Source organism: Cetorhinus maximus, chromosome 6, assembly GCF_964194155.1.
Source record: "Cetorhinus maximus chromosome 6, sCetMax3.hap1.1, whole genome shotgun sequence".
Taxonomy (NCBI): Eukaryota; Metazoa; Chordata; class Chondrichthyes; order Lamniformes; family Cetorhinidae; genus Cetorhinus; species Cetorhinus maximus.
Window position 1 is genome coordinate 35,937,663 of NC_135884.1, and position 25,113 is coordinate 35,962,775.

General features: G+C 43.2%; 1 protein-coding gene and 1 pseudogene across 1 annotated transcript in view; both read right to left on the reverse strand.

The window, feature by feature from the left end:
- The window catches only part of cfap20dc (CFAP20 domain containing), a 543,645-nt gene that overhangs the window by 238,912 nt on the left and 279,620 nt on the right, over positions 1-25,113 (reverse strand). The window contains exons 9-10 of the mRNA XM_078543624.1: positions 20,594-20,780; positions 11,399-11,545 (exon numbers count right to left, since the gene is read on the reverse strand). Of these exons, the coding sequence (XP_078399750.1) occupies positions 11,399-11,545; positions 20,594-20,780 (334 nt within the window). The remainder of the gene's footprint in view (positions 1-11,398; positions 11,546-20,593; positions 20,781-25,113) is intronic.
- LOC144681417 (large ribosomal subunit protein eL24 pseudogene) lies at positions 19,981-20,725 on the reverse strand (annotated as a pseudogene).

Sequence of the window (25,113 nt, forward strand, 5' to 3'; positions counted from 1 at the left end):
GTGGAGGCCCACCGCGATGTCCTCTACTCCCGGTCTGGGTGAAGGCTGGCAAAGGAGGTCACCAATTAAGCATAGGAGGTGGTGGCAGCAGTGGTCAACGCCAATGCCCTGCAAAAGAGGACAGCCATCCAATGCAGGAAGAGGATGAATGGTGTCATCCATTCTGCAAGGGTAAGTCACTCTTCTCATTACTCCCAACCCTCACGCTCACAAACCCATCACACATCCACAGAGATCTCATACCTCAAGGGATAACACCACTAACTCTCACACACACACTCTCACATCTCCTTCAGGCTCATATCCTCTGGAGCTCACGTCCTTATCCCATCCATGACCCCGCTCACCAGACAAACATTCCACGCAGTGCCATGTGTCCTACTCACATTCTCGATCTGCTTTCATGCAGGAGAAGTTGGCTCACAACAACAGGGAGAGGTCCCTGACCAGGGGTGAAGTGGCCCACATTAGGCCCCTCACTCACTTTGAGAAGCATGCCATCGCGCTGACAGCTGAGGACATGGATTGGGCCTGTTGCAATGATAAGGTCAGCAGTGGATACTCTTGTGAGGATCCTGCACCACATTAGACCACACATAACGCAACTGAGAGTGCTCTTTCTCCTGCTATTGACTCTGCTGCCATGCACTAATTATCTCTACTTTGGTTCATAGGGAGCTCAGCCAAGCAACCGACCCCCTCAACCAGCCAGTTCCTCAGCTCCATCCAGGTCCGCACCTCCAGCCAAGAGGACACCTCCCCCATTGAAGAGCTGGAAATAAGCAGCTTGGAAGACCCGTCACAGTGCTTACTCACACCCTCCACCAGCGCAGAGACAAATCTCGGTGGGACCTAGATCTAGAGCAGGCTCAGATTCACTATCCGGTGGTCACCGCACTAGCACATGTCTGCAGCAGGAGGCAGGTTCAGCCGAGCTCCCCAGCACTCGGAGGACTGCTGGGGAAGAGGCATCTGTGAGGTCAAAGTCAGATGACGAGCCTCTGGATTTGGCCTTCCACCTCATTGTGGAGAGTCAGTAGAAGGCAGGGGAACATCACACAGAGCTGTTGGAAGCCCTCAAAAGAGTGGCACACAAGTCGGAGGAGTGCATCCGCCTGCTCTCTGTGCAGTGATGCCCACATGTGCACGTACGGAGGTCTCCATGGGAAGGATGGCGGATAACATGGAGACCCTGGTCCAGCAGAACGTGGAAATGGGTGCAGACCTGCACTCCATCGTAGTAGTATTGGGCAAGTTCCTGCAACCCAAGAAGGAAAACAGGGCACCACAATGTCCCTCTGGATGCTCCATCAGGCCGGGGCCCTCGGTCACCTGAAGGGAGGAGGAGCGGCCGCTGAAAACCCCTGGGTCATCTACTCAGGAATCTCAGAGGCTGTCCTTTCCCTCTGAGTACCTTTTGCCTGTGGCCCCCTCAACCTCGTCCTCTGTCACTGAAGAAGGAGCAGCTGGCCTATAGGAGGACTGCCAAAGCAAGCCTCGGCTCTCCAGAGGATGCACGCCAAAGTCATCAGAGGCAACAGGGCTAACCATTGCATAGACTGTCTCCACCCCTGCTCCGTATGTCAGGGCAGCACCTCAAAGAAGTGGTAGGCCTGGGAAAGTTAAGAATTTCTGATCACAAGTATTTGCACGGGTGAACACATTTTGTCACTTTATAATCTGAAAATATATTCACTTTCACTGAATAAAGTGTAATGGTGTCTTTCAGCTTCATTTACAGGCTTCGCAAGTCCTCCCCCTTACACCCCCCCAACTAGCAGTTCAGCTGCCCGCAACCGAACCACAAGTGATTCTGGAGGGAGAAGTGTGTGTGTGTGGCAGGGCCTTTCAGAGCCTTGTGCAAGTTCTCTCCCACGCATGCGCTGCCTTTCTCCATCACACTCATCTCAATGTCCTGAGCATTTTCAATGCTGCTTGCAGGGGTTCTCTTTCAGTTGTCCATCTGAGCTGACCTGCATCTCCACCCACCCGCTGATCACACTCCCCATGCAGCGCCTGTGCCCATCCAACACAAGACTCCTTTCACTTTCGATTTTAGAAGCATTGCGGTTCTTAAGATGTCTTCAGTTCCCCCGTCCTTTCCCCTCCCCCAATCCCCCATATCCTTTCCCCCATCGCTGTTGACCCTCCTGGCATCACCTTCCACCTCCCCGCCATCACATACCAGCCAGAGCCCTTTTCTTTCCAGGATGTCCAGGTGAACGTGCATGTTCCCTATCTTCCTGAGAATTCCACCCCAATCCACGTTGACCTCCTGGACCTCCTCCTTCCCACCCCCAGGGTCCGTGTCTGCCTCCTAGTCCCCATCAACAACCCTTGCCATCCCCTCTACCGCTACCATTGCACCCTTCCCCTCCCAGCCCCATGGCTCACTCTGCCTTCTCTCAGTCTCACCATTTCCTCCTACCACACCTACCTTCAGTTTGTTCCCCACGAGGCAGTCATCGACTCCACAGATCCCTCCCTTGCACGTTCACCTGGACATCCCCACCTTCCTTACTCCTTCCTCTACCCTTACTCCCTCCTCCCCCCCAGACTCCTTCCCCCTTCCGAACTCCTTACCTTATACCTTCCTCCCCCTTACACCTACCTCCTCAGTTGCTGCATACTCCCCCATTACACCCTCTACCCCATACTCCCTCCACACCCTCCCAAACTCACCCCCTGACACCATCGCTCCACCCTCTCAACTTCACCTCCCCGGTACACCTTCCTCTCCCAGTCAAACCTAGACCTTACTCTCCCACACTGTGCACCCCACCTCCCCAGTACATCTTCCTCTCCTACTCACAACTGGACCTTCCTCTCCACCCCCTCAATGATCATCAGTAGAAGACCATGACCAAGGCATTAATGTCCCGAAGCAGACCCCAGACATCAATGGTGCCCTTCCACCTTCTGTGTGCTGCTTCGCAGCGGAGCCATGTCTATCACAATCCACCCAGCATGTGATACACCTGTTCCTCCAGGGTCCAGTAGCTGTAGGGCTTCAGCATCTTCTGCTCCTCGGATATCTGCGATGTGAACAAGGCCCTAATGGTAAGTGCTAATTTCTGCACGTCACACTGATCAAGACTTGTTCTGGACCAATGTGTTTTCCTGCCTACGTGGGTGGTAAATTTGACGTGGGGGGCATGATTCCGGCGAGCAGGGCTTATAATTAGATGCAAAAGTATTATAATGATGTTCTCGACATGCGGCGGCGAGAAAAGCGGCACGCCATTGACGGGTGGAACGGACGACTGCAAATTGGTTTCACGACGGCGCGAAACCAATTTTTGACTTTCCCGCCATATTGGCCGATCACGTCCACCATGATGCCCAACGCCACCGGGGTCTGAAAATTCCGGCCTATGTTCCCCCCTCCACAGATGCTGCCAAACCTGCTGAATATTTCCAGCATGTTCTGTTTTTATTTGAGAATATTGTGATAGGTTTCCCAACTAGCAGATACCTTCAGAGGCTGTATATATGCAAAACAAATACAATGTACGGTTTAAATCTATCAATTATTGAAATATGAGATATAAAACACTCCTCAAATACTCATTAAGTAAAGCAACTATTTAAAAAAAACAATTTTGGAACTTAGGCATACAGAACAGAAAGGGTGCAAATGCATTAATTCAAATCAGGGTTGCAGGAGGGATGCGACAACTGGTCTCAGAAATTTAGAATCAGGTGGTGGAGGTGCAATCAACCAGGGTACTTCATCCTGCCAGCTCTCTAGTGACATTATGGTCAGGTGTTTCCCATGTGTCGGTGCAGACTCGATGGGCCGAAGGGCTTCTTCTGCACTGTGTGATTCTGTGATTACAGCAGTGCACATTTTGTATGGATTATGGTCACATGCTGCCTCTATATGGAAAAGCTAAGACATTCAATGCAGAGACTCACATCAAATGAATGAAAGCAAGGTAACAGAGAGCAACAGGCAGCCAAGAAACATTAATGGATGAGTCCCCACCCTCAGAACAGGGGTGAACATAATAATGAAGTCATTAATATTAAATCTTAAATATATGTAAATTCACCAAAATTTGTTTTAATAGCAGGAAAAAATCCTGTATGATAAAAATCCCGGAATAGTTTAGGAATTGATGATCTACAAATTTTAAAAAATGACTGAACTTGTGAAGATACACAGCAAGTAAAACCTTCAAATCAAGGCTCAATAGCAAGTTACTCAGGAATCAGGGTGCTGCACAGTTTAATTGAGATCCCAGAATTACTGCTTACATTTTAGAAATAAATGCTTATATGAAAAGCTGTAAGTAATTAACAGCTTTTGAACCCATTTGGTAACTTTAAATGACTGCCTAGATTCTAGCTGCAAACAAAAAAAAGGTAGGGAAGAGTTTTGGCCAATCAGTAACTAATGAGGTATCTGGTAAATATTGCATTTTGAGCTCAGTATTTCTGTGTGTCCAGCAATTGTTTTCTACATTATTGTATGCATTCAAAAGTACTTCTAAGTCTGAAACAAGAAAACTGATCCTTTTTAAAAATATCTATCTGCTTTGATTTTGTCTTTGTTGGTCCTGGTTGAGTTCTCTATTTTCTCTTATTCTTACTTTTTCTTTTATGTAGATTTTTCTCTTCAATTTCTTTCAAGAAAAATTTTCATCGATTTTCATTTTTAATATACTTTTAATTTATTACCATTTTTTATTTCATTTTACTTCTTCAATTTTTTTGCATTATTCTCATAGTGCTTCTGATTCCTTAATCATTGAATTGTTTCTTGTTCCTCTTTTACTTCTCCCTACAACATTTTTGACTGGCTGTCAACTCCTATTTGAAGTTTAAAACATGTGTAAATTCTCTAATCATTTTGATTGTAGATATCTTGTAGGTTTTGATTTCAAATAGCTTTTGTGGCAGGTGTTCACAACTTCCAGAAACAGACCAGCATAAAACGACATAACACCACTGTTAAGAATAACTGAAACATTTATTATCTGAGCAGTTGGTCTAAATTGCATGCAGTAGGAGTTCAGATTTTGCACAGTATCTGACAGAGTATTCAGCCAGGTCTGTCTGAGGAATTGGTGAAACACTCATGATTAGTAATGAGATCAGATCACTAACACAAAATCAAAATATTGCAGATGCCGGAAATCTGAAGTAAAAACAAAAAAATGCTGGAAATACTAAGCAGGTTAGACAACATAATTCAAGAGAGAAATATGGCCCAAATCTTTTGATCAGCTGCGTAGCCACTTTTTCCATGCTGATCAGACAAAAACTACCCACTTACCTGGATACAATTTTTCTGGACAAACTTCCGAACCCTGATGCAGAAGAACTCTCACAGGAATCCATGAAGAGAGTAGCAAAGAGAATCATCCAAGAAACCCCTTTTATGGTACTAGGTGCTATATTCTGCTAAGAGTTTAAAGGTCCTAAAGCTGTTCAGTGAGTTAGTGAATGAGTGTATGAGTGAATGGGTGAGTGTGTAAGTGGGTAGGGTGGGTGAGGTAAGTGGGTAAAAATGGGGAGGGTGAGTGAGGTAAATGGGTAGGGTAGCAGGTGGGTGAGGTGGAAGGGTGGCAGGTGGGTGAGGAGGTAAGGCGGCAAGTGGATAGGGTAGTAGTATGGCAGGTAGGTAGGGTGGCAGGTGGGTAGGGTGGCAGGTGGATGAGATGGGTAAGTGGATTGGGGAGGTTTGATCAGGTGGGGGAGTGGTCGGGTAGTGGGGTTAGTCAGGTCGGGTCAGGAGGGGTAGCCGGGTTGAGTTGGGAGGGATGTCAGGGGAGTAAGGCGGATCAGAGTGGGTTGTTAGGGGGTCGATGTGGGAGTTTGGATGGTCAGTGTGAGGGACTGGGGGGGTCGGCTGTCTCGTTACCCAGGAGTTAGACTAGGATCTTTCTGTCTAACATTTCCTGGGTAACTACCCAGGTAAGTAAGTTGGAACTGTCCGAACTCTCCGACTCTTAGAGTCAGTGTGTCGAGACTTCCCTGGGGTCCCAATGTGCATCTTGGAACGTACTGCTGGCCTTCAATGATCTGAAGAAGATCTGGGCCAGTGTTAATGTTTTGGATCAATCACCTTTCATCATTAACCTGAAAAGTTAACTCTGTTTGTCTCTTCGGATGCTGCCTGACTTGCTGAGTATTTCCAACATTTTCTATTTTTATTTCAGTTCAGAACTTTTGTTTCATATTTATAGTATCCCTTACAACACAAACATGGCATTTTTTTTACCTACATTTGTCATATGTATCTGCATTAGATCAGGAGTGAAATTTGCTGAGGTTAGAGCCATTCTGTAAGCACATAAAAAAATGTTTTGTACTTTTAAAATGGTACCAACTGACGCTATATGATTTCCACGACCAAGTACATGGCCAATAAGCACCCCTTTTCAAAAAAAATCTGAGATTAACAACCTAACAGTGTGAAACAGAATGCATAATAAAACTACATCAGTACACGTACAGCTGAAACTAAACATCCTTCAGCCTTACAGATAGGCTTGGATGCAACACACTGTTACGCCAGTCCCTTGATGTTTTCAGCTTTCATGTTGTGGTTTGGTATATTCAAACACTTTTCCATGGAATAAATTTTGGATTTGATACATCTTAGTGTTATTTTAACATTATAGCAAGTTATCAGGAAGCCTTAAAATCTCTTATCCATAAACAATCACACACAATAGAAGTTATCTTATTTCACATGCTCCTAGCAAACATTCAAACATTCGATAGTTGGAATATCCCTTCCTGTCGCACTTTATATCAGGATAGCTTCAAAAAGAGGAGTGGTGTAACAAATTAGCAGACAGTTCTACTTTACAAGCCTGCACGTGAAAGAGGATCAGGAATCAAGCGTAAAATTCCTGTGGGACATGGGCTATGTGTGGGAATTCTACGAGAAAGGGAAGTAAGGCCTAGTGTACACTTTAGTCTGATGCTAAGGCTAAAAGCAAATACATCTAACCCATAAACAGGACAATACAGTTTTTGCTATCTATGAGAAGGAATAAATTAAGTTGCAGTAAATGAGATTTGCTTATAACTGTTGATGTTTCTTGCTGATTGTAAAATAGTTTGTTATTGGCAGCTTAGCCATTCATTATTCAGTTCCCCTACTGACCATGAGATCATATACAAAGGGCATAGTGTCCAGTTCAGATAACAAGAAGTGCCACTGTTGCATCCCTGGATCCCTGTCTGAATATTAGACAGCAGAGCTGCAAGGTCAACTTAGTGGAGTGACCAGCACCAGAGTGTAACTGAACTTTTTCTTGTAAAAATAATTTATAAAGATCAAGGGGAAAACTTCTGGCTGAATATAATAATTTTGAGTTCATTGGAATAAAATATGCAGAACCAAAGATTCACCTGTCAATTTCCTACACCGGTTAATATTGTGATCGATGTCTTTTACGCATTTGAGAAGTTGTGCTGTGAGTCCTGAAAAGGTGTATGGTTTAATGCCTCATTTGAAAGATGGGACCTCTGATAGACTTAAGTACCAACCTGAATAATGTGCTCAAATTTCTGCAATGAGTCAAAGCTGAAGTTGAAGTTAGAAGGCTAATGTACTTATTGCAAAATAGAAGTATTAAACTAAACACACAGGAGTGAACTTTATGGCCCCATGCTGATGTATTAGAAGCCATGGGGGTGGTGGTGGGGGACATTGTTCGTAAAATACAACAGGTGGCCTGCCCGCTGCCTTCCCGTCCACCCACAACCTATCTCCCATATTAGGGTGGGTGGCTATGGCATCAGGCAGCCCGCCAATTAATGGTCACTTTAGGGCCTCAGTCTGCCTCCGCAGCAATTTTCCATCCAGCTAGGGAATGTGAGAGCAAGGCAAGCAGCTTGGTATTTTCACTGCACAAGCTGCTGGTGGGAAGGAAGGAGGGTACCTCCTTTTCGGGTTCCTGTCTGCACATTGGAGGCACTCCCCCCAATATTGTAAGCCCCCTTTGTCCTTCACCCCCAGCCTCTTAAACCTGACCCCCACCACCGCCCCCCACCACCCTCCCCACCTCACTAGGGTCTGCCAAGCAGGCCTGACCAAAATTTCTGACTTACATGAAGTTAGGGATCCATTGCTCTTCTTAATTGTGGACTGCTTCTAGTCCCAGCAGTGATCAATACTTGCTTATGGCACTGCTGGGACTAGAGAGCTGTCGGCCAATCAGACTGGCTAGCAGTTCTCTAGGGCAGGACTTTCTCTCAGAGGTGGAAGTCCCATTCTGAACCAATTAAGACTGCCCCCAACATATTTTCACGGTGGGCCAGAAGGAAAAACCAGTAAAACTTGGGGGAGAATCTTAGCTCGGTGAGTGGGGAGGCATAAAATGACGCGGGGCAACTTTGGGCGCGCGTCCCAACGTCACTGCACGTCATTTAGATTTTCAGTTCAGTGGGTGTGCAGCTGAGCTGGCTACTCGCCCGCCGAACTGTCAAAGGCCTATTAAGGCCATTTAACTAACAATTAAAATAATTAACGGAGCTGCCTGTCGAACCTTAAGGTTGGCGGGCAGGCAAAGAGCCCAGGCGGCCTTCGCATTTTTCATGGAACCTCATCCACGGGTGTGATGAGGTTCCATGAATGATTTTAAATTTTCTCAAAAATTTTTATTGGAAATAATGCACATGTCTCGGCTCATGTGGCAGTTTCACGTGAGGGGACATGTCATAAAACTTTTTTCAACACTTTATTGAACTGTTAAAACTTAAAACTAATCTCCATGAGGCACCTCTGTAAAAGAGCGCACTCCTGACTCAGGGAAACCCACCCCCGCATCCCCCCACCTCCAGCCCGCACAGGGAGCGCACAGCGCTTCTAGGTGCATGTCATGCTGGGTGGGCCTTAATTGGTCCGCCCATGTAAAATGGTGGCGCAGACTCGATCAGGGGCGCCGATTGGGTCTGTGCCTGCTGCCACCCACCCCCGTACAACCCCGCCCTCCCCACAACAGGGGGAGAATTCTACCCTTGGAAATGAATTGAACTAGTCCAAACTTAAGGTATACAAGACCTGTTCGGACTGGTACCAGTCATTTTCCAAGTTTTACTGTTTTTCCCTTCTGGTCACTGGGTTTCTGGTTGGCGCCATGCTTACAGATTTTTCGGCAGTGGGGAGGGTTGGTAATCCGTTGCCCCCCCAACCACCTTGTAAAATCCAGCCCAGTGTCCTTTCATGTATTTTATTTGTTGAGGTATTGTCTCCAATAGCATCTTCTCTTATCTTAAATGCTCACCAGCAGACCAGTCCTTAATGGATAGGGTTTTGCTCTGAGGAACAAGCAAACAATCCCAGCCATAGGTTTGACTTGCAGTTGCCCAACAATTTCCTATGGGCTTTTGCACGACTAGTTGCTTTTGGCCAACTGTTAAAAAGTACAGTGCCTTCTGCAGGGCATCTGGAGTTTGTGTAAACAGGGGAATCAAGTTTAACAAATCAGATTGAAGAATTGTTAATGAGAAGCGCAGAATCTTAACCAGCAAGTGTTAGTTAGAATAGTGAATGCAATATGAAATCAGATATGGAAAGTTAAATAAAAAAGAGAGGGAAAGAAAGACTGGATTAAGAACATCGGAGCAGGAGTAGGCCATTCAGCCCGTAAAGCCTGCTCCACCATTCATTTAGATCATGATTGATCATCCACCTCAATGCGACTTTCCCACGCTATCCCCATATCACTTGATCCAGAAATCTATCGATCTCCATCTTGAACATACTCAATGACTAAGCCTCCACAGCCCTCTGGGGTAGAGAATTCCAAAGATTCACCACCCTCTGAGTGGATAAATTCCTCCTCATCTCAGTCTTAAATGAGAGATAAAAGAGACTGCAAGAAAAAGTTTAAAAAATGTATTTACTTTTTGTAAAAAAATCTCCAGCAATAATTAAAAGCTGAAGGAACACGACATTACACTTGTAAAGTTCATTTTCAGCACCAGAGAGGTTGCTTGTTGATAATTTAGACTTCTCATGCCATTAAAATTTGGACTAGAATGGATAAGTCCCAAGTTTTTTTTGGCCAAAGCAAAATGCTCCAAATGCCGGATATGTCTCCTAAAAACAGAAAATGCTAGAAACACTCAGCAGGTCACGCAGCAAAGTTAACATTTCAGGTTAATAGCAGTTCTGGTGAAAGATTATTGACTTGAAATGTCTACTCTGCCTCTCTCTCTCCACAGATGCTGCCTAACCTGTTGAGTGTTCCGAGCATTTTCTGTTTTCGTGAAGCATTGTTCATTGGAGAGGTACAGAGGTTATTGAAAATTCTTTCCTTTTCCCTCCCCTCCCCAATAGTAACTTCCTAATTTATTTTGGTGGATGTTCAGGGATTTAATTTCATTCCACAAGTATCAGTTGAGAGGTGATGCTAGATCTATCTTTTATGACAAGAATATCATTGCTGAGAAGACATGTAAATTTAATGTTTGTGTAAATGTTTACCTGCAAAATGCTATAACCTCTGAAGGAGGAGATTGCTCAATTTTTCAAACCTGATGTCTATTCATCCCCATAGTCATTTCCAACACAAAAGAAGTTCATTTATCACACTGTGTCTGAGCCAGATGCTTGCGGAAATTAGAACAATTGTGTGCTGTGGAACCTAGAAAGACTGAAAGTGCTCAAAGGCAGTTCATGTAGGACACTTAAAGCCAGATAACACATCTTTCAGGCTGTGCTGAATTCATATTCAAGTCCAAAAGTAAGGAATTGGGTTAACCAACCATGCACCCCTGTCTCGTTGTTGGTATATATTTCAAATCCAGACATGTTTTTTATTACAGTGTTGAATTTGACCTTTAATAATAATTTCAGAATACTTTCTCACTGAATGTCATCAATGCCACAATGAGCTAAAAACAGCCAAGAATTATGACCCGATGAAATACTCTCATATGACGCAAGAGAAAATATATTTAGCGACAAGCATTCCTTGCACTTACTTAGATCAAATGCCTACTTTAGCAATATTTGTGGAAGATAATGAATGAAGAACCATTACTTCTTTGAAGTTTAAACCCAAAATTATTTCCATTATATTTGACAGACCCTGAACAAATACTGCTTATGATTTGAATGTTAATGCAGAAATACATAAACTCAAAAAGTGGATGCAGAATTTTGCCTCACTCAGAAACAAAGCATAGACACCATTAGTATGTGAAAAGTATTTTTAAGAAAACAGTATTTTGGTGTTTAGAGAAATTTTGAAATCTTAAAAGTTGTAATTACATAGCTAGCTACAAAATGTTGGAGTACTTCAAATTCTTAGCTTAGCATATGCATCAATATACATCATTCGTACTAAATGCACTAGAATATTTAATTTTGCATTTCTAGGTATAAAATGGAAAACCGACAGTAAAATTAGAGAATGAATAGCATTACCACTGATCGAGCCATTCCTTTCTGTGTCATTAATCCGTAAACGTAATTTTCTACGATTATTCCTGTCAGAAGATGGTTCCTGTGGTGGATGAGGCTGTTCGATTTGATGTTCTTCTGAGAAAACTTCATTCCCATCGTTAGGTTTAACTTACAAAGGATGAGATAAACAATGTGGTTAATTATTTTCTATCTGTAGTTCCCTGCTATATGTAAGGTAAGTACTACCCATTCAAGGCATTAACATTGAAGAGAAACTAATTGCTGATAGTAAAATTGTTTTTATTCACAAATTATTCGTCATTTTCTCAATGTACCATGAAAGATTCTCAGTTGTTTCGTATTCCTTTGGTCAATGTGCACTATGTTTAGTTAAACCCCACCACCCCTATTCCCCATGTCAGAAGCATCTTTTTAAGGTAAAAGTTATAGCAAATTACTGTGAACTCATTGTTTCTTTATTAAATCAACCGCTTGGCACATTACTTAAGAGAGAAGTATTTCACAGGAGACTGACTCTATAAAAGAAATGTGAACCCATAAAGCAGAGATGGTGAATTCCACTGTCAGGGTTGAATTACTTTCCAGTTTCTTCATTGTCTCTATGTATTTGGATAACTCAAGCTCCCTTGAAAATACTTGCACTTACCACTGTTTGCATTTAGGTGAGGTGAGAGTGAGAGTGACTGCCCTTGACATTAACATAGCATTTGACCAAATGTGGCATCAAGGAGCCCTAGAAAAACTGAAGTCAATCTGAGTCAGGGGGAAAGCTCTCCCCTAGCAGGAATTATACCTAGAACAAAGGAAGATGGTTGTGGTTGTTAGAAGTTAATCATCTCAGTCCCAGGACATCAGTACAGGAGTTCCTCAGGGTAGTGTCCTATAAGGCCCAACCATCTTCAGTTGCTTCATCAATGACCTTCCCTCCATCATAAGGTCAGAGGTGGGGATGGTCACTGATGATTGCACAATATTCAGCACCATTTGCAACTCCTCAGATACTGAAGCAGTCCATGTCCGTATACAGCAAAACCTGGACAGCATTCAGGCTTGTGCTGATAAATGGCAAGTAGCATTCATGCTACATAAGTTCCAGGCAATGACCACCTCCAACAAGAGACAATCTGAGCATCTCCTCTTGATACTCAATGGCATTACCATTGCTGATTGCCCCACTACCAACATGCTGGGGTTACCATTGACCAGAATGAACTGGACTAGGCAAATAAGTACTGTTGTTACAACAGCAGGTCAGAGGCTGGGAATTCTGCAACAAGTAACTTACCTCCTGGCTCCCCCAAAGCCTGTCCATCATCTACAAGGCACAAGTCAGGAATGTTATGGAATGCTCTCCATTTGTCTGGATGAGTGCAGCTCCAACAACACTCAAGAAGCTTAACACCATCCAGAACAAAGCACCTCACTTGACTGCCACCCCAACCACCACCTGAAACATTTAATTCCTCCACCACTGACGCACAGTGGCAGCAGTGTGTACCACATACAAGATGCACTGCAGCAACTCGTCCAGCCTCCTTCGACAGCACCTTCCAAACCCATGGCATCTAACACCTAGAAGGCCAAGGGCAGCAGATGCATGGGATTACCACCACCTGCAAATTCCTCTCCAAGCCATACTTGGAACTATATCACCTTCACTATCACTGGGTTAAAATCTTGGAACTCCCTTTTTATCAGCACTGTGGATGTACCTACACCACATGGACTGCAGTGGTTCAAGAAGGCAGCTCATCACCACCTTCTCAAGGGCAATTAGGGATGGCCAACAAATGCTGGTCTAGCCAGCAACACTCATATCCCATGAAAGAATAAATAAAAAATGAACTTCATGGGACAAAATACGTGCCTCAAGCACAAGGAACAAGGCATGGTCAGAATGTTTTCTCAAAACAAAAATTGGAAAAATCTCTCATGCCACATATGATCCAAATGAAGTCCTGTCGCGCTCAGGCCAGATCCAGTGGGATGACTAACATTTAAAATGAAAATTTCTGGAACAAGAGTACAAAACAGAATTAAGGGTATATTCAACCATTTGTAATATTTACCCCGAATCCAGATCAAAAAATTCAGAGCAGGTGGGGATTACTCGCCATACTAACACGTCTAATTTGAATCACTCCATAACTGGAGGCCATTTTGTCTAAGACCAGGAATTTCCATTTATCGGGCGGGCTCGGCAGGAGCATGCGGGGGCAGTTCCGGAAGCGACTGCCGCCTGCAATCAGCTCCACACTGTGATTTCAAACAGGCGGGCTAATTAAGGCCCGCCCTGCGTGGATCGCGAGTGGTAGCGCTGAGCACTACCTGTGCGGGTGGAGGGAGGAGGGAGAGTTGGGTCCAGTGCTTGCGCGAAAGAGCGTTTCAATCTCCCTGAGGTACGGAGCTGCCTCAGGGAGATTGAAGCACTTTTAAAAAAAAAAATAAATGCATTAAAAATTTAATGAAACATGTCCCCTCATGGGACTGTGTCACATGATATGGGACATGTTTTCATTTTCAAAATAAAGTTTTTATTTAATGTGTATTAGCTTTAGGAAGCGTCATCTCGCTTGTGGATGAGGTTTCCTAAAAAACATAAAGGCCCCTTGATCTTTTTGTCTGCCCGCCAACCGTTGAGTTTTATCGGGCAGTGTAAATTTGAAGTTAATTAGCTTTTTAATAGCCTTAATAGGCCTTTCAATTATCGGTGCGCACGTAGCTGACTCTGGGGCACGCCCGCAGAACGTAATATCACAAGACAGCGCAATGATGCCGGGACGCACGCCTGACGTCATCGCACATCATATTACGTTCCGGCGTGTCGGTATGCATCCGCACGCCAAATGTAAAATTCTGCCTTAAGCTCTGTAATTTTTTCCCTAAAACTCTCCATCTTCTTTTCTCTCTTTCCTCCTTTGAGATATTCCTTAAAAGATATCTCGAGATGCGTGGTCGAAGACAAAAAGATCTGAAAATTAGTGGCCTAAGACAAAAAGATCTGAAAATTTCTAGGAATGAGGAACCATGTACACATTATAGCGCAAAGCGGCAAAGTCACTACGGTGTGAAAAGCCTGAAATTATAACACTTTTTATGATCTGTAGTGAAAAGAAAATGCTTCTAGGCCACTTCAAATTAGTGAAATTATTAGGCTTCAAGTGGGTAGAAGCTTTAGTTTTCCCTTTGTTTATGATCTGTTACCATCGAGATAGTTTTGATGCACCCTATTTCAGTGTCAAGCTTGCACTGTGAGCAAATGGCTGGGCTCTATCCACGAGATTGCTGATAAGGCTAATCTTATAACACATAGAGCTGCCAGAACTCCAATGCATATATTGACCACTGAAGGTAGGCTTGCAGTATAGCTGATTTCTCAATAGCACATTGAGGAATGGGAGCTTGTTAGACTGTTCCATTTCAAAGGTGAATCCACTAACAGGATGCTGCTGTCAAGCCAAATAGAAGTTCTGTTTACCGTACAAATGAGTAATGCTGTATATGAATTTCAGATTCGGTGCAATGCCAGGTAGGCCTTATGTTCCAATGACTGGCGGATCATATCAAACAGCGTGTCCTTTCGGCTGTTCACGATAGGTAGCGTACTGACCATACTCAATCAGCCTGTGCATGCAGAACTCAGAACATAATGTCTAATGTTAGATGTGATTCCACAATTGGACAGCACTTTCTGAACAATCCCAAGTGTTCTAAGAATTACACTAACAACCAATTTAAGATTATCAGTGGGCCTCACAATGTGGATTACTTATGCTTGCTAGGAGCTAGATATAGTCATATGCAGGGACCTGACCTCTGTGGGCAAAAGAAACATTTTGAGGCATTGCAACATTTTAAATTAAACACAAATTAAAAGTGTGGGAGACAATCATTCCCAGGTGCATTCTCCATGGCAACGCTTTGACTAACCAGAGTTGATTTGCCAAACAGGGTAGACTTGCCACCCAATAGGCACCCTTTTCTCACACAGTATAAATTTTTGCGCCTTTTGAAAATTAAATCATTATATTATCTCATCTCAACATGGCTCCTGAGTCTGCCCATGGTGGATAAAGGGTGAGATGGCATGGAGGTTGTAAGGGCCAAGCATGGTGGGTGGATTGGCATTTTGGTAGGAAGAATAAAAAATCATATATTAAATAGGGAGAGATTCAAGAACTCATTGGGACAGAGGGATCTGGGTGTCCAGGTACATGAATCACAAAATGTAGGTACAGCAAATGATTAGGAAGGCAAATTGAATGTTGTTGTTTACTGCAAGAGGACTGGAATACAAAAGTAGGGATGTTTTGCTACGGTTGCATAGGGGATTGGTTTACAGTTTTGGTCTCCTTATTTAAGGAAGGACATAATTGCATTAGCAGTTCAGAGAAGGTTCACTTGACTGATTCCTGGAATGAAGGGGTTATCCAGTGAGGAAAGGTTGGAAAGGTTGGGCCTGTATCTATTGGAGTTTAGAAGAATGAAAGACGATCTGATTGAAACTTGTAAGATCCTGAGGGTACTTGACAGGGTGGATGCTGAAAGGATGTTTCCCCTTGTGGGAGAGGTCAGAACTAGGGGCACAATTTAAAAGTAAGGGGTCTCCCATTTAAGATGGAGATGAGAATTTTTTTCTTTTAGAGGGTGTTGAGTCTGTAGAACTGTCTTTCTCAAAGAGTAGTGAAGGCAGGGTCATTGAATATTTTTAAGACTGAATTAGATTCCTTGTTGATTGACAAGAGAGTAACGAGTATAGGGGGTAAGAAGAAAATTGAGTTGAGGCCACAATCAGGTCAGTCATGATTTTATTGAATGGCAGAGCAGACTTGAAGGGCCAAATTGCCTACTCCTGCTCCTAATATGTATATTCGTATTAAGTTGGCATGTGTGCTATAAGGAGCCATGGGAGTGGGTGGAGAGCATGGGTTGGCATGATTTAGCATTCAGTTGGCACAGGGGCCTGGAGGTGGCATTGGATTGGGGGGTGATGGGGTTTCAGGAGTGAGGGCTGCAGGGCCTAAATTTCTAACAAAACATCTGGGACAAAGTTCCAAAGAACCAAGGTGGGCCTTCTAAATAGCTCATCTCTGCACTTGGCAGCCCCTGTCACTGCCTCCGATCTGCGTTCGGGGCGGTGGGCCCAACTCTATCCCACAACCATTCCCTCCCCCCGGTATGAAGATCATGCCATTTGTGTGAGTTTCTCCCAAAGCGGATATGGCAAGCTGGGAAATTTTCCGACTTGTGCTACCTGCTTTGGGAGCAAAACTTCAGGCCTTCATCTTCAAATTTAAAGAAGGGTGTACTTGCATTGCAGGCGGTGCAGAGAAGGTTCATTAGATTGGTTCCTGGGATGAGACGGTTATCCTATGAAGAAAGGCTGAGCAAATTGAACATATACTCTTTGGAGTTTGGAAGAATGAGAGGTGATCTCAATGAAACATACAAGATTATGAAGGGAAAACAGAATTACCTGGAAAAACTCAGCAGGTCTGGCAGCATCGGTGGAGAAGAAAAGAGTCGACGTTTCGAGTCCTCACGACCCTTCAACGGAACTGAGTATAGTTAGGAGAGGGGTGAAATATAAGATGGTTTAAGGTGGGCAAGGGGAGAGAGAAGTTGAGGGGGGGGCGTTGGTGGTTGTAGGGACAAGCAAGCAGTGATAGGAGCAGATAATCAAAAGATGTCACAGACAAAAGGATCAAAGAGGTGTTGAAGGTGGTGATATTATCTAAGAAAATGTGCTAATTAAGAATGGATGGCAGGACACTCAAGGTACAGCTCTAGTGGGGGTGCGGTGGAAAGACTGACAAGGTATTAGTTGTAGATTTTAAAATAATGGAAATAGGTGGGAAAAGAAAAATCTATACAAATTATTGAAAAAAACAAAAGGGAAGGGGAAGAAACGGGGTGGGGATAGGGGGAGGGAGTATAAGATCTAAAGTTGTTGAATTCAATATTTAGCCCGGAAGGCTGTAAAGTGCCTAGTCGGAAGATGAGGTGCTGAAAACACTCCTTTCAAGTGAAGCAGCATTTCACTTGCATTTCCCCTAACTTAGTCTACTGCATTCGTTGCTCCCAATGCGGTCTCCTCTACATTGGAGAGACCAAACGCAAACTGGGCGACCGCTTTGCAGAGCACCTGCGGTCTGTCCGCAAGAAAGACCCAAACCTCCCTGTCGCTTGCCATTTTAACACTCCACCCTGCTCTCTTGCCCACATGTCTGTCCTTGGCTTGCTGCATTGTTCCAGTGAAGCCCAACGCAAACTGGAGGAACAGCACCTCATCTTCCGACTAGGCACTTTACAGCCTTCCGGGCTGAATATTGAATTCAACAACTTTAGATCTTAAACTCCCTCCCCCTATCCCCACCCCGTTTCTTCCCCCTCCCTTTTGTTTTTTTCAATAATTTATATAGATTTTTCTTTTCCCACCTATTTCCATTATTTTAAAATCTACAACTAATACCTTGTCAGTCTTTCCACCGCACCCCCACTAGAGCTGTACCTTGAGTGTCCTGCCATCCATTCTTAATTAGCACATTTTCTTAGATAATATCACCACCTTCAACACCTCTTTGATCCTTTTGTCTGTGACATCTTTTGATTATCTGCTCCTATCACTGCTTGCTTGGCCCTACAACCACCATCTCCCTCAGCTTCTCTCTCCCCCCGCCCACCTTAAACCAGCTTATATTTCACCCTTCTCCTAACTATACTCAGTTCTGTTGAAGGGTCGTGAGGACTTGAAACGTCGACTCTTTTCTTCTCCGCCGATGCTGCCAGACCTGCTGAGTTTTTCCAGGTAATTCTGTTTTTGTTTTGGATTTCCAGCATCCGCAGTAGTTTTTTGTTTTTATTAAGATTATGAAGGGGCTTGATAGGGTAGATACTGAGAGATTGTTTCCCCTCGCTGGGAATCTAGAACACAGCGGGATAGTCTCAGGATAAGGAAACCAATCATTTAGTACTGGGATGAAGAGAAATTTCTTCACTCAAAGAGTTGTGAATCTTTGGAATTTTCTACCCTAGGGGGTTGTCGATGCTCCATCCTTGAATATATTTACATCTGAAATAGGCAGATTTTTGGTCTCCCAGGAAATCAGGGTATATGGGAATGGGTGGGAAAGTGAATCTGAAGCTGAAGATCAGAGATAATCTTATTGAATAGCGAGGCAGGCTTGACAGACCATATGGTCTACTCCTGGTCCTATTTCTTATATTGCTATTTGAAACAATATTATAGATTTTGAAGTCAATTTTCTTTTGTGCCTACAACAAGGCAGTAACCTTAACTAAGAATGGGGGTAACAACATTTATATACTGCCTTTAATGGAATAAAACACCCCAAGATGATTCACAGAAACATTATCAAATGAAATCGGACACCGTGTCATAAAAGGAGATATTAGGTCAGATAGCCAAAAGCTTGGTTGGTTAGAGATGCAGGTTTTAAGGAATGCCTTAAAGAAGGAAAGGGAAGTTCAGCGAGGGAATTCCAGAGCTTAGGGACTAGGCAGCTAAAGGCAAACCCACTAAGGGTGGAGTAATTTAAAAATGAGGGAAGTGCAAGAGGCTATCATTAAAGGAATTGGATAGTGAGTCTGTGAGTCTATTTTCAGCATAGGACACAAGGCACAGAATTCAAACAAGTTGAAGTTGTGTGAGGGCAAAGGCAGTGCGGCCTTTGGAAACCAAGGCCAGGATTTTCCGGTCGTTGGGTGGGCTTGGGAGCAGTCGGGAAGCCGACCGCCGCCCACAATCAGGCCCTGACCTTGATTAAAGGCCAGTCAGTATGAATCGCTTGCTGCAGTGCTGCCTGTGTTTGGGGGGAGGAGGGAGAGTGTGGATGTTCGTGCACAGTAAAAGCTCCCTGAGGCACAGAGCTGCCTCAGGGAGCTGAAGATTTTCCAAATAAACAATAAAGAATTTTGAAATGTGAAAAAAAATGTGCCTGATGTGACTGTCACATGAGCAGGGACATGTTAGAGATGAGTGTAAAAAGTTTTTATTTTTTTAAATCACTAGACGAAACCTCACCCTGCCCGTGGATGAGGTTTCGCCAAAAATGCAAAGGCCACTTGGCCTTTTTGCCTGCCTGCCAACCAAACGGTTGCACGGGCAGTGAAAAATTTTGATCAATTAGCTCATTAAGGGTCTTAATAGGCTGCTTAATTGTCGACGGGTGCGCTGCCGACTCCTGCACACACCCACCGACTAAAATATCGCGCGAGTGCACAATAACGTGGGAATGCTCGCCCGACGTCACTGCGCGTCACTTTATGCTTGTTCGTTTCGGGAGCATGCCCGCTGTATGAGCGCAATATTCTGCCCGAAAGTAATGAAAAAAGCAAATAAACTTAATTATGCCAAAGATGTGACATAATGTTTGAAAAGAGTTGGACGATGAACAATAATTCCGTTGTCCAAATTCATCTTCAGTTTAACTAGGTTGCAGTAGAGGTAAGGTCTGTAAACGTGGAAATCACATAGAATAATGGTGAAGAAGGAAATAAAAGCTTGTGGGGCAGAAAATCAAAAAAAGCTTTTATTTTACATCAACAACTGATAATTATATTTAGCATTTCCAACCGACACATGGAGCCTGAGGCTTCATTGGCTTAGCAAACTTCTGCTTGAGTGCTGATTTCTGAGTAGCCTTAGCTGTAGCTGCGCTGACTTTCTTTGTTGCAGCTTCGGCCTTCTTAGCCTCCTTGGCAGCCCTGATTACCTGTTCACGTTCAGCCTTGCGCACCTCAGGCTTCTGATTCCTCTTAGCCATAATCTCAGCAAGAGAGGCACCAGTAATAGCCCGTTGAAACTTCACTGCATGATGGGAGCGCTTTTTCTGAATCTCTTCAGGCTGCCCTTTTTTGTGCTTGCGCCTGTACAAGACAGTCCAGTGGATCTGTCGAGGGTTTCTCACGGAGAGGAAGGCTGACTCACATTTTGATTTCAGAAACTGGAAAACCTTCCCATCGATTCTGGCATATTGCTTCCCGTGACCCGGGTATATTTTATGCCCACTCAAACTGCAGAGTTCGACCTTCATTACTGTGGTAAAAAAATCAAACGTTGACAGAAAAAAAGCTTATATAATGGACACTCTTAATGTAGCTATCTGGGACACTCTCAGCTAGGCTCAATGGTGTGATGCTTAATAAAAATTTGTACTATTTCTTACTTCTTACCCAAAATAACAGCTTCTGATGTTTGCTTTGTAAAGCAAATACTTTCTTGGTTTATTTGGTTAACTTGTTCTGGTCGACTTGAAGCCTGTCTTTCTGACCTGCCAGTCAATCGTTCTGAGATGTCTTCTTTATTACAACGCAGTTGATAGGAGGATCTGGTCATTTTGTTATCCAACAAACCTGATAGCTAAAATCATTAAAGGAAATGAAAATAAATTCTAACTTCATTTTGTATCAGTTAAAAAAGAAGCTATTACTTAAAGGCTGGGAAATCTAGAACACAGGAGTAAAGTTTCAGGATAAGGGATCAATCATGTTGGGCTGCGATGAAGTGAAAGTTCTTGTCTCAGAGGATTGTGAATCTTTGTAATTGTCTATCCTGTAGGGTTGTGGATGCTCCATCATTGAATATATTTAAGACTGAGATAAACAGGTTTTTGGTCTCTTAGGAAATCAAGAGATATGGGGAACAGGCAGGAAGGTGGAGTTGAGGCAGATGATCAGCCATGATTGTATCAAATGGTTAAGCAGGCTCGAGGGGCCATATGGTCTACTGCTACTGTTTTTGTATTCTGTAAAAGATTGTTAAACAGATTTTAATTAAATCTATTGAACAAGGTGTTATACTTGGATTAAAATATTCAAAAATAAATTGGGTCAAACATAACCAGGGAGAAAAGGGACTCTTATAACAATACCAAGCCAGGCAAAGAGTCACAGAGAGAAGCTACCAGTCCACAGGTAATAAAGTTGCTTTTCTTTCAAAGCTTAGCTGTTTTTCCCTCCCTGCCTCCTTTCTTTCCTTCTTTATGAAATCTTTATTTTAATTTTGTTCTGTTCTTCACTCTCGCCATAGCTTAGATTTTCGCTGGGTCAGGTTGACTCGGAGGCCCTTTAAAATGGCGGGTGGGTCCCAATTCCAGGATTCCAAACCCCATTCCCGTCGAATGCAATTTTTGGGAATGCCTTTAAAATGTGCGGCCTGGTTCCTGTCAAAAGTGCGCATCTGGGACTCCTGACCTGGCCAGCTACAGTGCAGAGAAAGGCATCTCTTAGTCCTTACAATTTTCATGGAGTCGGGCCAGGTTTTTTAAAGAGTCATGGTTCATGGCCCATCAGAGGACCTTTTAAAAGGTAAGTTCAAAGGTCCCCCTCATGACTCCTCTGCCCTTCCACCTACCCCTATGGCCTCTTATGCTGCCTACACAAAGCTATGACACTTCCATCCCTATTGAACCATTGTACACATTGTAGAACCAATGAGCCCTACAGCATAAAGTGGCATGTGTTAAAGAAATGGATAAAAGTCATTCATTGAGAAGTAACTCCGATTGATAAGAAAGTCTGAAGTGTAAGCTAAAAAAAGTATCAATCATTCAGGCCCTTTGAAGTTACAAAAACCACAAACCCTTAAAACCACTTAAACAAACATTGTTAAATTGATACAAAAACAAAAATAGCTGGAAAAACTCAGCAGGTCTGACAGCATCTGCGGAGAGGAATACAGTTAATGTTTTGAGTCTGTATGACTCTTCATCAGATGAAGAGTCATACGGATTCAAAACGTTGACTGTATTCCTCTCTGCAGATGCTGTCAGACTGCTGAGTTTTTCCAGCTATTTTTGTTTTTGTTTCAGGTTTCCAGCATCCGCAGTATTTTGCTTGTATCTTATTGTTAAATTGTCTGCAGATATCAGAGGGTCTGAGCTATCAATCAAATGATGTTTCCTCTGGGGAGGAGGTGTACTCGTATTTTAATAGCTGTCTGAGCTCTCAGCTGAGCGTACATTGAGGCTGTACCTGGAGTGGTACTTGAACCATAACCTTCTCACTCTAGAGGTGAGTGTGTTATCAAATGAACCGCGGTTGACACACTGCTATGCTGTATGTTCACTTGCTGTGAAATAAATCAGCTTAGGAATTTTCATCCAGCGTTGTTTTGCCAGGCATGTTGTGGTCTACCTTACACAAGGTTGGAGAAATAGGTGGAACGCATGTGCATAGGGCATGAATATCCAGTTCAAATCATAAATGATACCAGTATTACACTACCATAAAAATCAATATTGGACAATGCAACTCAACCCTGCACATAAGGAAAGTAGAATCCGCTTACGGGGCAACTGATGCTACTAAATTGAAGATTAAAAATTGCAGACTTGAATGAATATAACAGTCAAAAACAAAAGGACAGTATTACTTCCATACAAATATACAAAAAGTTAGCAACATTCAGCATATCATGCAAAATCTGTGAAAAGAATAGATGAGAATTGGCGTTTTGATTGCAAACCCTTTGTCAGAACAGTTTTCATGAATTACATAGTTTTTAATGGCAAGGAAACAGGCTATTCAACATAACTGGTATATGTTGATATTTATGCTCTGCACAAGTCTCCTTCCACCGTACTTCATCTCATCCTATCAGCATATGCTTCTATTCATTTATCCCACACATACTTTTCTAGCTTCCTCTTAAATCCACCTATGCTACTCGTCTCAACTACTTCATGTTATGGCAAGTTTTGCATTCTAACTACTCTCCAGATAAAGATACTTCTACTGACTTCCTTATAGGACTCCCCCAGGATGGAAACATCACGTCCGTGTCTGTTCTATCAAACCCCATCATAATTTTAAAGACACTAATAGATCATTTCTCAGCCTTCTCTTTCTAGAGAAAACAGTCATGGCCTATTCAATCTTTCTGGATAAAAACACCCAGTCTATTCAGTCTTTGAATTGCCTATACGCTTTACTGTTCTTGTTTGTTTCCCAGCACCTGCAATTTTTTGCTTTCTGTCTATATAAAAAATTACCCCAACTCAAAAATATAAAAAGCCACCAGCAAAAAATTCCCAGCATGAGTGTAGGGAGGTGGACTGTGAAGAGCTGCATATGAGTATGAACCAGGAGCCAGCCTGGGAAGATGCAGGATCATGAGCCACAAGACCAAGGGTGGGAAGAAACTCTGTTCAAGGAGGAGGGGAAAGGAAGACTGTAATATTAACTTGAAACAGCTAGGATGGGTCATACCCCAGATTCTGAGTGGCAACACTGTCCTAGAATAGCGGGGAACTGGCAGATTGCAATCAATATTTACATTTACTTTGGATGGAGGGAAGTTGAAACGTAGAGGAAAGGAAGATACAAGGTTAAAATTGATAACTGTGATCCAGAAAGGTTTAAAGTTAACAACAAAGTAAACTTAACTGAAGAGAAAGAAAAGATTCTGAAAAAAATCCAATTTAGAAAGTTCATAGGTCAGATTGTGGGACTGCATATGACAAATTTATATGGGCAAAACTTATTAGAAATTTGGACACAGGAATTTATAATAGAAAAGAATTGACACAACAAATTGAAAGAAGTGACAACTGATGCCAAGATTAATAATCCAGAGAATGTGAACTCAAATTCCACCATGGCTATTTGAGAATTTTAATTCAGCATAAAAAGGTCTAGAAATAAAAAGTCAGCATCAATAAAAACGGCCATTAGTTGCTAGATTGCTGTAAAAACCCAAATGACTCACTTTTTCTTCAGGGAAGGAAATCTGCCAATCTTACCTAGTCTGTCCTATATGTCACTCTAATCCCACACTAGTGTAGTTGTCTCTTAACAGGCCTTTGGTTTGACTTGGCAAGCCACTCCATTGTATCAAATTGCTATTCAGGGTAACTGTAGATGGGTATCAGCAACATCCACAATCCCAAGAATGGACATAGAAGAATTAGAAATGTTGCATACACGGGAAGTGCACACAAGGCAAAAGGCCCGAGAAATTGGTTCATATCTGACTTCAGGTACGAAGCCAGCTGCAAACACAATATCCACAATAAAACTTAGGAGCAAGAGAACAATGTGAAACTGGTCCTCTGGCATCACCATGCATCAAAAAGGCATTAGTTGCAAAGGGGATGCTGGCACCAGACCTACTATAATTAGTCAGGGAGGGGTGTGTGATGGGAGGTTGTTGAAAAGGAGATCAGGAAGGAGGCAAGCGCTGCCAGGCAGCAGCTTATGTTATTAATGTGGAGCCAGGGAGCGCCCTCCTGCTCCTTCTGGTTCCACATTCAGACAAGTTGAAACATTTTTACGTTACCTCCTGCAATTCCTTTGAAGGCAGCTGGTTTGGCTCCTGTTTGCTTTATAAAACTGACTGCAGAATACACAGTCCAATGTCAGAAAGGGGCCTGATCTAGACATTAGTTCCATTGTCCATGCAGATTGGTGGCCTAACTTCCACTTCAGGCAAGTGTTCTGGGAATTTACAGTGTGTTCCATCAAAATTACATGTAGCACATATCCGGCAAGGAATGAATGCAAGCAGACTACACGCCTCATTGGTGCCTTCAGCACCTCTTAATGCAGGAAGAGTGGCTCTACAGGTTTCTGGGCCAAAAATGTTAATAAAATATGGCTGGACAATGGGGTGAATGTCATAACAGATAGAGTTTGGTGTCTTTTGTAACAAAGATGGTCAATCAGGAGAAGGAACAAATTTGACCTATTACGTC